General features: G+C 46.3%; 1 protein-coding gene across 3 annotated transcripts; it reads right to left on the bottom strand.

Moving 5' to 3' along the window:
- Positions 1-1,112: 1,112 nt before the first annotated feature.
- Positions 1,113-13,529, bottom strand: LOC118227147 (wolframin-like). 3 transcript variants are annotated; one of them, XM_035417312.1, is made up of 9 exons: positions 13,400-13,529; positions 12,251-12,532; positions 11,534-11,637; positions 8,024-8,168; positions 6,561-6,728; positions 6,091-6,168; positions 5,770-5,924; positions 4,966-5,103; positions 1,113-2,987 (listed from the first exon to the last, which is right to left on the bottom strand). In XM_035417312.1, exons 1-9 carry the CDS (start codon positions 13,401-13,403, stop codon positions 1,170-1,172), a joined length of 2,892 nt encoding a protein of 963 aa, XP_035273203.1. In that variant the 5' UTR covers positions 13,404-13,529; the 3' UTR covers positions 1,113-1,169. The 3 variants fall into 3 exon arrangements, with proteins under 3 accessions (XP_035273203.1, XP_035273204.1, XP_035273205.1); XM_035417313.1 differs by lacking the exon at positions 4,966-5,103; XM_035417314.1 differs by lacking the exon at positions 12,251-12,532.
- Positions 13,530-13,809: the final 280 nt, after the last annotated feature.

Here is a 13,809-nt window from a genome sequence, read left to right as displayed (position 1 = left end):
ATGATGTTCCTGTCCATACGTTTGGGAAGGACAGTAATTACAGATCTTTATCCTGTGGCTTACTGATCATTTCAAATGCATGCAAAGTCATACAGGGGTCGTAACAGTCTTTGTTGGGTGGGTTGAGAGAGTAATTCTGTGCTGGTGAGCTGGTGTTCAGTATAACTCTGTGCTGGGGTGCTGGTGTTCCATGTAACTTTGAGCTGTTGTGCTGGTGTTCAGTATAACTCTGTGCGGGTGTTCAGTATAACTCAGTGCTGGTGTGCTGGTGTTCAGTGTAACTCAGTGCTGGTGTACTGGTGTTCAGTATAACTCTGTGCTGGTGTTCCATGTAACTCTGTGCTGGTGTGCTGGTGTTCAGTATAACTCTGTGCTGGTGTTAAGTGTAGCTCTGTACTGGTGTTCAGTATAACTCTGTGCTGGTGTTCAGTGTAACTCTGTGCTGGTGTTCAGTATAACTCTGTGCTGGTGTTCAGTGTAATTCTGCTAGTGTTCAGTGTACCTCAGAAAGGGGTCTGATGCAGTCTGATTTATCAGAATACTTTTATTCATGATGGATTTATAGATTCCCCACAGCTGAGCCTAACAGCCAGTGCTACAGCCCTGCTTCCCTGATTATGGCCTCATCAGAGCGCTACTGCTAGTCGCACTCTGATGACCTCATCAGGAAGGGACTCACACTGATAGGGACAGCACTCACAAACAACAGGGTCAAGTTAAAGTCACATTATTTAAAATGATCTTTATATGTACTGAAATGGCAAAAGTTTAGTGAACTAAGAGTATCTTTCAAATATCAGAAAAGAATCAAAAATAAAAAATATTGTCCCTTCAAAAAAGCACAACAAAATATAGAATTTTGGGAAGGATTCAGACAACCCCAAAACGCCTTTTTTTTCTTCAAAAATAAAAACGTTTTGATGGGGTTCTGATAAGGCTCTGTTAAGGCTTTTCCAAATACTATTGTCCAAATACTGAGGTCCTGTAAACCATTATCCATGTCATGGTTCACCAGCAATAATAATAATAATAATAATTATTATTATATAGTTTCTACAGCAACGGCATAATTTTTTCTTCACTCAGTGACAGACAGTGCAGAAGATATGAATCTATTGCAGCCAACACACATGCAGTCTTGCCCCCCTTCAGACCCCCCCAATGCCCCGCTACACGTGGATTCTGGCCGACAGGAATGGCGAGAAGAAGAAGTCGAAGGCGAACTTGATGGCGCGCAGCACGGCGCCCCGCCAATCGGGCTCGATCTTGTACTGCGTGCTGGCGGCCAGGGCGGAGGAGCGGATGGCCTGCAGCTGGAGGGCGGGGCTCCGGCTGCCCAGCCGGGCCTCCAGCACCGCGCTGAACTCCACCACGCTGCCCACCTCCATGCCCAGCAGAACCTGCCGGAACTCGCTGCTGGCCCGCAGAGCCACGTCCGGGGTGGCCTCCGCGCCCAGCTCCTCCGGAAGCATGCCCACCGTCACCTCGAAGCGGTGGCTGTCGAAGCGCTTCACGTGGCAGTTGTGCCTCGTCAGCTCTTTGAGGCGGCAGAGCTCCTGCAGCTCCAGCTGCTGCAGCGCGGTGCTGTTCTGGGCGGTGCTGTTCTGGGCGGTGATTTTCCCGCAGTCAGGGTAGGCTTCCCCATACAGGCAGCGCAGCCAGTCTCCAGCAAAGGTGGGCAGCAGGTTGATCACAGACTGGGGGCCGTTTTCTGTCTCAGCCACGGCCACGCCCTTGAAGCGGCCGGTCCAGGTGACGCGGTGGCCCTCCAGGTGGCTGCAGAAAATCTGTGTGTGCGCCACGCTGGTGTGCTGCCAGGCCGGGGGCCCGCAGGCGTCGGCGTACTGGCGCCAGGAGAGCGAGGAGTCGCGCGCTTTCAGGCCTTCGGCCCGCAGCACGTACACGCAGCAGAAGAGCAGCACTGCGGACACCCAGAACAGGATGAGCTTCACTGCGCTGCTGCGCACCAGCGCCCGCAGCACGTCCAGCGGAGACAGGCTGAAGCGCGTCCACAGCCGCAGGATCACCGGCACCGCGCACACCGCCAGCGTCACCAGCAGCTTGGTGAGCTGCAGCTCCAGGAACCACTTGGCTATCTGCACCAGCAGCATGGCAGCCAGGCCCAGCATGAGCACGGGCAAAGCAAACAGGAACAGGAAGCAGGCCACGCAGGTGCGAATCAGCCCCACGGGCGTGGCGCTCTGCAGCAGCACGCCCGAGAACTCGCACCAGGTGAAGCACACCATGTAGGGCACCAGGAAGCAGTAGGTGCCACGGAAACCACGCAACTGCGCCATTCTGAAAAACAGGTAGAACAGGTACATGTACAGCAGACATGGGGCGCTCAACCGTAGCTCCACCCAGTCCCCCAGCGGCACCGTGGCGAAGGTCGCCCCTAGCAACCGCGCGACGGCCATGCGCTCGGGCAGCCGAGCCGTTAGGGCGCAGGCGGAGGACGCCACCTCAATGATCAGCGCCCGCCGCATGTAGGTCCCAGCGGTGCTGCTCAGGCTGGCGTAACTCGCCACCGTGAAGAATATGGCCACCGTGGCCAGCTCCGAGCACGGGATCCACGCCTTATCCGCCACAGGGAAGGAGAAGATCACAAAAAACACGGACAGCAGGAAGTACAGGTATGGCTCCAGGTTGTTCCAGCCGAAGTTGGTCTCGGCCTGCTCCAGGTCCAGCCCCGGCTCGAAGCGGGACAGCAGCGCGGTCAAGGCCCGGAAGTTCTCCCAGGCCTTGCTGTTCTGGAAGACCCGCAGAGTGCAGATCACCATGGAGATAAAGGAGAGGTAGAAGATAAACAGAGGGATGACAAAGGCGAAAAAGTCAATGGTGAAGTTGCTGATGATGAAGAAGAAGATGAGGGCGTTCACGTGGTGCGTGGGGATGAGGGCACTCAGCCACTGCAGTCCGGCACGGGACGCCCAGTCTATAAGGTGCTCCTTCACTTCCATAAGCGCATGCAGGGGGTACTGCAGAATCTGGGGCAAGGAGGGGGAGGGAGAGAGGGGAGAGAGAGAATACACACTATGGGTCAATCTAAACAAAAATGTAGATTCATAAACTGGGCCATCAACATGAACTGATCAACAAAATAACTGCATATATAAATCTGCTCCTAATAGAGGCAGAATATCCTGTGACCAAAAGACCCAAAACAAAGTCTCACATTGAAGATATTTTTTGCTATTAGCCCTTTTCACAGAAGCCACTTCCTGGTTCTCAATGGGCATATTTATTTCCAGTTTCTGTATCTTGCTGAACCAGTATATGCTGAAGAGGTAGATTTATATTTCTCTTATGAACGACAGAAAACTACACACAGCCATGTGCATGTGATGGTACCACTTTCCCATCCTCATAGAAGATGCCTCCCTTTATGCCTACCTCAGGCGTGTTTGCTATGCCAGGCTTAGGATGAAGCCACCCATCCTTGGAAGAGAAGCAAATTTGTAATCGCCTCCATTGATTTTCTATGAGAACCAATTCTTCGCATCTGCAAGGCATGTTGGAATAGCTGGTGACGCAAGGCAAGCCAGCAAAGCGACCAGAAGGACAGCCAATCAGACTAAAGATCCAACATGTAAATTTCCCCCCATTTAAAAATTTTATAACGCTCACAAGTGACCAATTATGGGAGACAAGAGCGATGGCAGGTGATCTCGTTGGAGGACGTGTGGCTTCACCCTTAGCACTGCTCCATGTCGGGCATCAATGCTTCCTGCACAGGAATGTGATGGTTTGACGCTGTGTCGAGCATTTTGACACTGATCATGTGCAAGCAGATTTAACATTAGAGTTGATGTCCCAAACCACACAGCTAGCAGCTAGCCTGTTAACATTAGCTAATGTTACCTGTAGCGAGCGCATCTAAAGACAGGCCAGGCGGATCTTCAGGAACACTCATTATCTTTTATTGTAAACCAAAGTTGTCAATACACAGAGGATTAGGCTTACCTGAAAGCACACCCTGCAAGGCACCAGTACTGCAAATGGTGACATCACAAACATATTGCATTTAACCTAGCTAGCCCTTCTGTGGCTAGCTTTCTAACATAACACTACTGTCAACAAAACACACACACACTTTATACACATGATAACACTTAACTACCCCCTTGGTTACTAGCTAGCTCCACTAGCCACTGCTACACACTACACTGTCTTTGCTAACATTAGCTGCTCGCTAAATAATTACAGTATCTGTAACTCTCATGTCTAGCTAGCTAGATAACTGTCTAATTTGATATGGCTGGTAACAATAAATGTTAAATTCCATTTCACAATTTGTTTGTGTATTCAAATTGTTTAATTAAATGTATTTGCTCAACATCTAGCTGGCTAATACCAATGTTTTCAATCATTTTTATGAGTGAGGGTGTAGCTACAGTATGTAGCTAAGAGATAGTTAGCTATCTATAACCAACCATTCTAGCTAGCCAAATGAATAGTTTTAAAGTTCCATACTCGCTAACATGTCACTGTTTCAGATGCTATCTAGTTAGCTAGCTAGATATACATTTATAGACATTTATGTCAATAACGATACATTTTGTTGTAAATGCTCTCCAATATTTACAGCAATTTTTGAACCTCGATATCTATGCCATTTCAAAAACCAATGTCAAATACATTGTAAATACATTGTTTTTGTTTTTAATGGCTACAGAATGACCCCGGGACACCCCAAAGCTCCTGTTTCTACTCTCAGACATTTTTGTTTTGAAAGACAGCAGTGCAAGTGCAAGTGGAAGTGGAGCTACCTGGAAGCAAAAAAGACAGGAAGTGTGAAACGGGCGGATTGACCTGGTTATCTAAGCAAAGTATGGTATTCACCTTTACATCATCTGTAATCATTAATACTGAGATTTATAAAAGTTTAAAAGAGGTTCATAAGAGTGAGAGGGAGAAAGAGAGAATTGGCAAGAGAGAGAAAGAGAGAGGCCGTGTTTTATTTACCAGGAAGTGGGACTTGATATTGAGTGCACGCGTCATGGCGGTGCGGCTGTCAGCATTCAGTAAGCCAGCCCCGCCCATTCCCCAGTCCGATTTCAGCATCCTGTGATACGCCGACTCCTTCAGGCCACTATGGTCCTCCTGCAAGCCACACCCACTGTTCTCACTGCACTGCGGGTAAGCCACACCCACTGTGCTCACTGCACTGTGGGTAAGCCACACCCACTGGTCTCACTGCACTGTGGGTAAGCCACACCCACTGGCTTCACTGCACTGCGGGTAAGCCACAGCCACTGCTCTCACTGCACTACACTGTGGGTAAGCCACACCCATTGCTCTCACTGCACTGTGGGTAAGCCACACCCACTGGACTCACTGCACTGTGGGTAAGTAACACCCACTGGACTCACTGCACTGCCTGGTTGGATTGCATGTACTGCACCTACTGGCTCTATAATTGGGTTAAACATGAACATGAAACACTTGCACTTTGTAGATAGCAGTAGAATTTGGAAACACTTCTGCAGTTTAACTGTTCACTAAGGATTTAAAGGTCTGCTGAGGGTTTAACTGGTTTGCTGCGGACTGAAATGCTCCAACTTTTGCTGTGACATCACAGACTAAATTTCATTTCTGTGTAGGTGGGAATGTTACCATGGCAATGTTCTTACTATAACCAAAATCACCACACCAAGATGTTTTATTTCTGGCAAAACCGGAACAACTGAAAAAACAAGCTATATTTATGATGCACAAGATTATCCATAATTAATCAAATGAACACTGCCCATATAGAGAAGAATTCACCTTCTCATTCAGGCTTCTCTTCCTCACTGCATCCTCCTCCTCATCCTCCTCCCTAGCAGGGTCCCTGCTGCTGTCCAGTGTGGGGGAGGGGGTGATACCTTGCGTGAACTTTTTGGTAATTTCCACAAAATCTTCTAAACCCACATATTTACCAGCTGAGGAAAAAAAGCATCATATACAATTATAGAGAGACACACTTAGACACTCACACATACACACACACACACACACACACATGCTCACACGTGCACACACACACACTCACACTCACACATACACACATACACACATACCCACGCATACACACACACACAGTCTTACTCTTGCTGCTGACCATGCTCTTCAGAACTCTTTTCTGGTCTTCTACAGCACAGGGAGCACAGCCTGGCACAGCTCCACCTGACAGAGAAAGCATTAGCACTGTAGTCGAGCAGCATATTCCATTACTAATGCTAATGCTAATTTCACTATGGCTTTACTGGTGCTAATAATGCTAATGGTGCTTTAGCAAATGCGGATTCCAATTTTACTGCGTTTAATGTTAATGCTACCATTATTGTTGCTGTTACTGCTGTGGCCAACAAGCAGAAAGTAAGGCTGAGTTTTCCTCAATAGCCCTAGTAACACTAAGGTCCAATAACCATTTTTTAAAATTCTACTGCTAATTCTGGTCATGCTTATTCTGCTACAGCTTCTGTTGCAACTGCTTATGCTGCTTACCATTACTTTCTCCAATGCTAATGATACTAATGCTAGTGCTACTGTTAATGTGGTTAACACTGTTGCTGCACCTGAGTTGACCTGCTGAACATTCTCCAGCATCTCAGTCACTGCCACCTTCTTCTTCCTGTCTGGATTCAGCTTCCAGTACATCATCATGGCAGCCTTCCTGACTGCGCGCTCAAACTTGGTTTCACTAGCCAGTTTCTTCATTTCCTCCTCATTCTCTGGGGTGATGCCTGCAACAAGAGAATAAAATTTCTTCTGCAAGAACTTCACCTGTGACCATGGCACTTCCTGTTAAGTAACTTGCTCAAGGGTACAACTGCGATATTTGTGCCTTCATGATAGTGTATGCATTGTTGAGCGATGTGACATTGTATGTAGTTTTTAGCATGTGGTTGTTAGCATGTATTTGGTAGCGTGTGTTTGGGAGTGTGTGCTTGTTACCATGTGTTTCTTTGTGTGTACTGGGTAGCATATGCTTGATAGTGTGTTTGGTAGCATGTGTTGGGTAGAATGTGCTTTTTAGAGCGTTCGGTATCGTGTTCTTGTTAGTGTGTGCTAGGTAGTGTGTGTTGGGTAGCGTGTGCTTGTTGGTGTGTGATTGGTAGCATTTGTTGGGTAGAATGTGCTTGTTAGAGTGTGTTTGGTAGCGTGTGTTTGTTAGAGTGTGCTTGGTAGCATGTGTTTCTTTGTGTGTACTGGGTAGCATATGCTTGATAGTGTGTTTGGTAGCATGTGTTGGGTAGAATGTGCTTGTTAGAGTGTGCTTGGTAGCGTGTTCTTGTTAGTGTGTGCTTGGTAACGTGTGATTGTTAGGGTGTGTTTGGTAGCTTGTGTTGGGTAGAATGTGCTTGTTAGGGTTTGTTTGGTAGCATGTTCTTGTTAGTGTGTGCTTGGTAGTGTGTGTTGGGTAGCGTGTGCTTGTTAGTGTGTGTTTGGTAGCATTTATTTGGTAGAATGTGCTTGTTAGAGTGTGTTTGGTAGTGTGTGCTTGTTAGTGTGTGCTTGGTAGCGTGTGATTGTTAGGGTGTGTTTGGTAGCTTGTGTAGGGTAGAATGTGTTTATTAGGGTGTGTTCGGTAACGTGTGCTTGTTAGGGTGTGTTCGGTAGCGTGTTCTTGTTAGTGTGTGCTTGGTAGTGTGTGTTGGTTATTGTGTGCTTGGTAGTATGTGTTGGATAGCATGTGCTTGTTAGGGTGTGTTTGGTAGTGTGTCCTTATCGTGTATTTGGTAGCATGTGCTTGTTAGTATGTATTTGGTTGCGTGTGTTGGATAGCATGTGCTTATTAGTGTGTGTGTGGTAGTGTGTGTTTGGTAGCCTGTGCTTAGCATATGTTTGGCAGCGTGCGCTTAGCTTGTGTTTGGTAACGTGTGCTTAGCATGTGTTTGCTAGCATGTGCTTAGCGTGTGTTTGGTAACGTGTGCTTAGCATGTGTTTGCTAGCATGTGCTTAGCGTGTGTTTGGTGGCGTGTGCTTAGCATGTGTTTGGTAGCGTGTGCTTAGCATGCCTTCGGTAGCGTGTGCTTACCTTTCTTATAAGTCAGGCAGTGGCGCAGTAGCTTGGCAGCCTTCTTGCTGCCCTGTTTGGCGGCCTTGATCAGCCAGTCCACAGCTTTGCAGCTGTTTGCTTCCGCGTTGCCCTCATCTGGCAAATTCAGGTAGTACTGTCCGAGCTGAAAGAAACAGGAGCACACAGACCACTCACAGTCTGATTTACTGCCCACACAAACTTTCATGCAGTTAAAATTTTGTGTAGCATATTTATGTGCATTTTAGTTTTATATTTATCATTAAATATATATTGCATATATTTCATTAAATACAGTTGGCTGCTCAGCTGTTTCTTGGCCAGCAGTGTGTATTTGCATCGGTAGTTCATACACAAGAAAGCTCACAAAAGGTCTAGAGTTGATTCTAGGTGTGGTATTGGCATTTGGAATGTGCTGCACAGACGAAAGAAAGGAGCTGCTCTTGATCTAACCTCACCCCCCGCGTGAAAAATGGTGGAGATAAGTCTTGGTTTGGGAATGTATGGCTGCCACTGGAGCTTGCTGACTTGTCTTCACTGATGATGTGACTGCTGATGGTAGCAGCAGGATGAATCCTGAAGCATACATAAAGAGGTCGCTCTAGACTCACTGGACAGCACTTCACCTTTCAGCAGGACAATGACCCCAAACATACTGCTAAAGCAACCAAGGAAGTTTTCAGGGCCCAAAAGCGAAATGCTCTTGACTGGCTAAGTCAATCACCTGTCCTGAATATAACAGAATATGCCTTTCACCTGCTGAAGACCAGACCGAATGCAAAATGCCACAGAAACAAACGGGAACTGAAGATGGCAGAGCATCACCAGGGAAGATTCCCAGCACCTGGTGATTTCTATGGATCACAGACTTCAGGCAGTCATCAAATGCAGAGGATTTGCAACCAAGTACTAAATATGACAACTTTATTTCAAATTGTGTTAATTACATTACATTACATTTATTTAGCAGACGCTTTTATCCAAAGCGACGTATAAAAGTGCATTTCATGGTCATGGACAACTACAAAACACAGGTACAATACTCTCGTACAGCTATTTATAGCCAAGAACACAGTTCTGTTCATGCAGTGAACATTATTCTGACCTAACTTATGCCAAGTCAAGAACAAGAGAAGAACAAGCTACAATATTAGGACAAATACAGATTACAAAAATTGCTGGAATGGGGGTACATGTAACATGAGCGTCATGAAAGGGGGGATTTAAAGTGAAATGATACACAGAGTGGTGGCAGTTAGTCCAGGTATAGTCTGAAGAGATGCGTCTTCAGACCATGGCGGAAGATGGGTAGTGAGGAAGAGCTTTGAAGATTTGTTAATTTGTCCAATTACTTTTGCTCTGCTAAAATGGGGGTACTATGTACAAAAAGGGCTGTAATTCCTACATGAATCACCCAATATAGATATAAATATCTGCAAATTCAATCTGGCGGTCTGTATTTTAACCTAATATTTATTGTTTTATTTCAAATCCAATGTTCTTGAGTATGGAGCCAAAACAACAAAAACACATGTACAACTAAAATACGTTTATACATCATATGTATGCTATAAAACATACATAAAATAATTAACCCTTAACTCCTCTCAGTCATATCAGAGAGAATGAGTGTCACCTTGCAGGGGATTTGATCCTATGCCCTCCTGCAACGCCTCATATTTTTGAACGTTTTTGTCGGAAGGCATCTCCCGCAGACAGAGCCAAACCACCAGCATGTGACAAACTGCCATTGTGACAAACCGCCAGCGTGACAGACCGCCACCGTGTGACCAACCGCCATTGTGACAGACCGCCAGCGTGTGACAAACCGCCATTGTGACAAACTGCCATTGTGACCAACCGCCAGCGTGACAAACCGCCAGCGTGACAGACCGCCATTGTGACAAACCGCCAGCGTGACAGACCGCCACCGTGTGACCAACCACCATTGTGACAGACCGCCACCGTGTGATCAACCGCCATTGTGACAAACTGACATTGTGACAAACCGCCATTATGACAGACCGCCAGCATGTGACAAACCGCCAGCGTGACAAACCGCCATTATGACAAACTGCCAGCATGTGACAGACCGCCAGCCTGTGACAGACTACCAGTGTGTGACTGAGCTGCTCTCTCAGAGGGTTTGTTGACTCGTCTCCAGAGGGGAACCCTTTTTAGTTCTTAATGGAATCCTTTATGGTAGGTATGAAAAGTGTGAAGGTTCCAGATGGAACCATTTTGCCTGACAAAGAACTGTTCAACTAGATAGGGTTCCTCAATGGAAACACAGAGTAGCCTTTCACAACCCTTTCTCCTTAGAGTGTACAATACCCAGCATTCCTCAATTTTCACACAGAATCCAGTGTGTCTTAGCTGCCAGGACTTTCTCTAAACCCGACTTCACTCTCACAGGACAGGAGCAGCCAGCCACATTCCCCAGCCGAAGCCAAGCACCTGCCCCACATAATCAGCTGGTGGGTGGAATGTACCCTTTGGAGCTGAGGGGTGAGTGCTTGATCTGAGCTCATCTTCCAGGGAGGTAAAATTAGACACAGCGATGCAATAGAGTGAGGGAGGGCTGCTTTAACTCCCCGTTAAACATGCTTGGTGTATCGAGAGTAACTTGGATAATGGGGACGGTATCCATGGTGAAGGTAATTATGGATATGAGGATGGTAACCATAGTGAAGGTAATTACGGATATGAGGATGGTAACCATGGCAAAGGTAATTATGGTTATGGGGATGGTAACCATAGCGAAGGTAATTATGGTTATGAGGATGGTAACCATGGCAAAGGTAATTATGGTTATGAGGATGGTAACCATGGCAAAGGTAATTATGGTTATGGGGAAGGTAATTATAGTTATGGGGATGGTAACCATAAGGAAGGTAATTATGGTTATGGGGATGGTAACCATAAGGAAGGTAATTATGGTTATGGGGATGATAACCATAGTGAAGGTAATTATGTTTATGGGGATGGTAACCATAAGGAAGGTAATTATGGTTATGGGGATGGTAACCATGGGGAAGGTAATTATGGCTATGGGAATGGTAACCATGGTGAAGGTAATTATGGTTATGGGGATGGTAACCATAGTGAAGGTAATTATGGTGATGGGGATGGCAACAATGGTGAAGGTAATTATGGCTATGAGAATGGTAACCATGGTGAAGGTAATTATGGTTATGGGGATGGTAACCATGGCAAAGGTAATTATGGTTATGGGGAAGGTAACCACTGGGAAAGGTAATTATGATCATGAGGATAGTAACCATAGTGAAGGTAATTTTAGCTATGGAAATGGTAACCATGGTGAAGGTAATTATGGCTATGAGAATGGTAACCATGGTGAAGGTAATTATGGATATGAGGATGGTAACCATGGTGAAGGTAATTATGGATATGAGGATGGTAACCATGGTGAAGGTAATTATGGATATGAGGATGGTAACCATGGTGAAGGTAATTATGGTTATGAGGATGGTAACCAAGGTGACTTACACTAGTTTGGGCTTTTGCATCTCCAGCCTTCGCCCACTCCTCCAGCTCCTCAAATGGCAGCTCCTCCTCTTCTTCCTCCTCCTCCTTTTCCTTATCAGGTGGCTCTGCAGGCACAACAACAGAAAAAAAACTCCAACCTCCACCATCAAACCTCATCCTATAACCCCACCCTACATTATCTAGCCCCACCAGTCTCCATCAAACCCCATCCTATAACCCCACCCAACACTATCAAGTCCCACCCTATAACCCCACCATACACCATCAAACCTCACCAGTCTCTATCAAACCTCATCCTATAACCCCACCTGACACTATCAAGTCCCACCCTATAACCCCACCCTACGCCATCAAACCTCACCAGTCTCCATCAAACCTCATCCTATAACCCCACACTACAGTATCAAGCCCCACCTGTCTCCATCAAACCCCATTCTATAACTCCACCATACACCATCAAACCCCACCCTATAACCCCACTCTACTAGATCAAACCCCACTCTCCTCCACCAAACTCCACCCTATAACCCCACCCTACTAGATCAAACCCCACCCTGCACCATCAAACCCTTTGTCCTCCATCCAGCTCCTACCCTCTGCCATCAAACTACCTACCTTCTAACCTCAGCCCCCACCTTCTGCCATTAAACCCTATCCTATACCCCTACTCCACATCCACACCCACACCAGGTGCCCCAGACTAAGCCCATATCACACCTGTGTGAGGTGGGGTTCTGTCAGTAGGGGGCGTTGTGGGCAGCTCTCCTGATGCCTTCATTTTCTCCTGCATGACCAGGTGCTTAGCCAGCGCTGCAAAACTCCCCGAAGGACGTAGCTTAGAGGGGCTCAGCTGGGGCGGTGCATGGGGCGGGGCTGTGGGGCAGGGGTTCGGTGTGGAGGGAGAGGGGTTGGAATCTGGAGCAGAGGGGGATGTGGATGGGATAGGGGAGGCAGTTGGCAAAGGGGCATCTGGCAGCGGTGGGTCCATGTCCATCTTACCTGACCAGAGAGAGAGAGGTAGAAGCTAAAGCTGAGCTACACAAATGGATAGTGATTCCACTTTAACTTACAGCACAAACACAGTACTGAGCCAAATACTGATCACACTTTAACTCACAGCACTGAGCCAAATACTGATCACACTTTAACTCACAGCACTGAACCAAATACTGATCACACTTTAACTCACAGCACTGAACCAAATACTGATCACACTTTAACTCACAGCACTGAACCAAATACTGATCACACTTTAACTCACAGCACTGAACCAAATACTGATCACACTTTAACTCACAGCACAAACACAGCACTGAGCCAAATACTGAACACACTTTAACTCACAGCACTGAGCCAAATACTGATCACACTTTAACTCACAGCACTGAGCCAAATACTGATCACACTTTAACTCACAGCACTGAACCAAATACTGATCACACTTTAACTCACAGCACTGAACCAAATACTGATCACACTTTAACTCACAGCACTGAACCAAATACTGATCACACTTTAACTCACAGCACAAACACAGCACTGAGCCAAATACTGATCACACTTTAACTCACAACACTGAGTCAAATACTGATCACACTTTAACTCACAGCACTAACACAGCACTGTGTTATCACACACAACATTTGGGTAGGGTGGAGGACTGAGTCTATGTTCCATTGAAAAGTTTACCTAAAAGCATTTGTTCGCTAAAAAAAAATACATATTTTTGTTAGAACTTTGTGTCAACAAAAATAAAGCAACACAATCTGCCTGAGTGCAAGCAGTGACAGTTAACGACATACGACACACACACATGCACGTCTATTTCATCTGCATGCCCGCCGGATCCCTTTGTGCAATACTCACTCATGATTCCGTTGGAGGAAGGTTCCTTGCATACATACAGTGAAAATGTTTTGTTTTTGTTTACAAGTTTAATAAGAACTCCATTCCTCTTTTCACAGTTTGGTACATAAATAGCTCTGAATTACTGAAACACTAAACCAGTCCCTCTCCCCACTTCTTCCGCCCACTAAGTGCTCTAAGCAGGCCTATTGGACACTGCTAGTGTATCCTCCTCTGATTGGCTACAGATGTAGAATTTGATTACTTTGATTTTAACATAATATGTTTCTTCTATTATTATATATACTGTGTGCGTGTGAGTGTGTGTACGTATGCGTGCTTGTGTGTGTGTCCTTATATGAATGAAGGCATGAGACAAACATGAAAGAGCCTCAGGGATATAAGATTTAAGAGGGTTAGTTCAGATATAC

Source organism: Anguilla anguilla, chromosome 5 (assembly GCF_013347855.1).
Source record: "Anguilla anguilla isolate fAngAng1 chromosome 5, fAngAng1.pri, whole genome shotgun sequence".
Taxonomy (NCBI): domain Eukaryota; kingdom Metazoa; phylum Chordata; class Actinopteri; order Anguilliformes; family Anguillidae; genus Anguilla; species Anguilla anguilla.
Note: the sequence above shows the minus strand (reverse complement) of the source record. Positions and strands in the feature narration are given on the sequence as shown.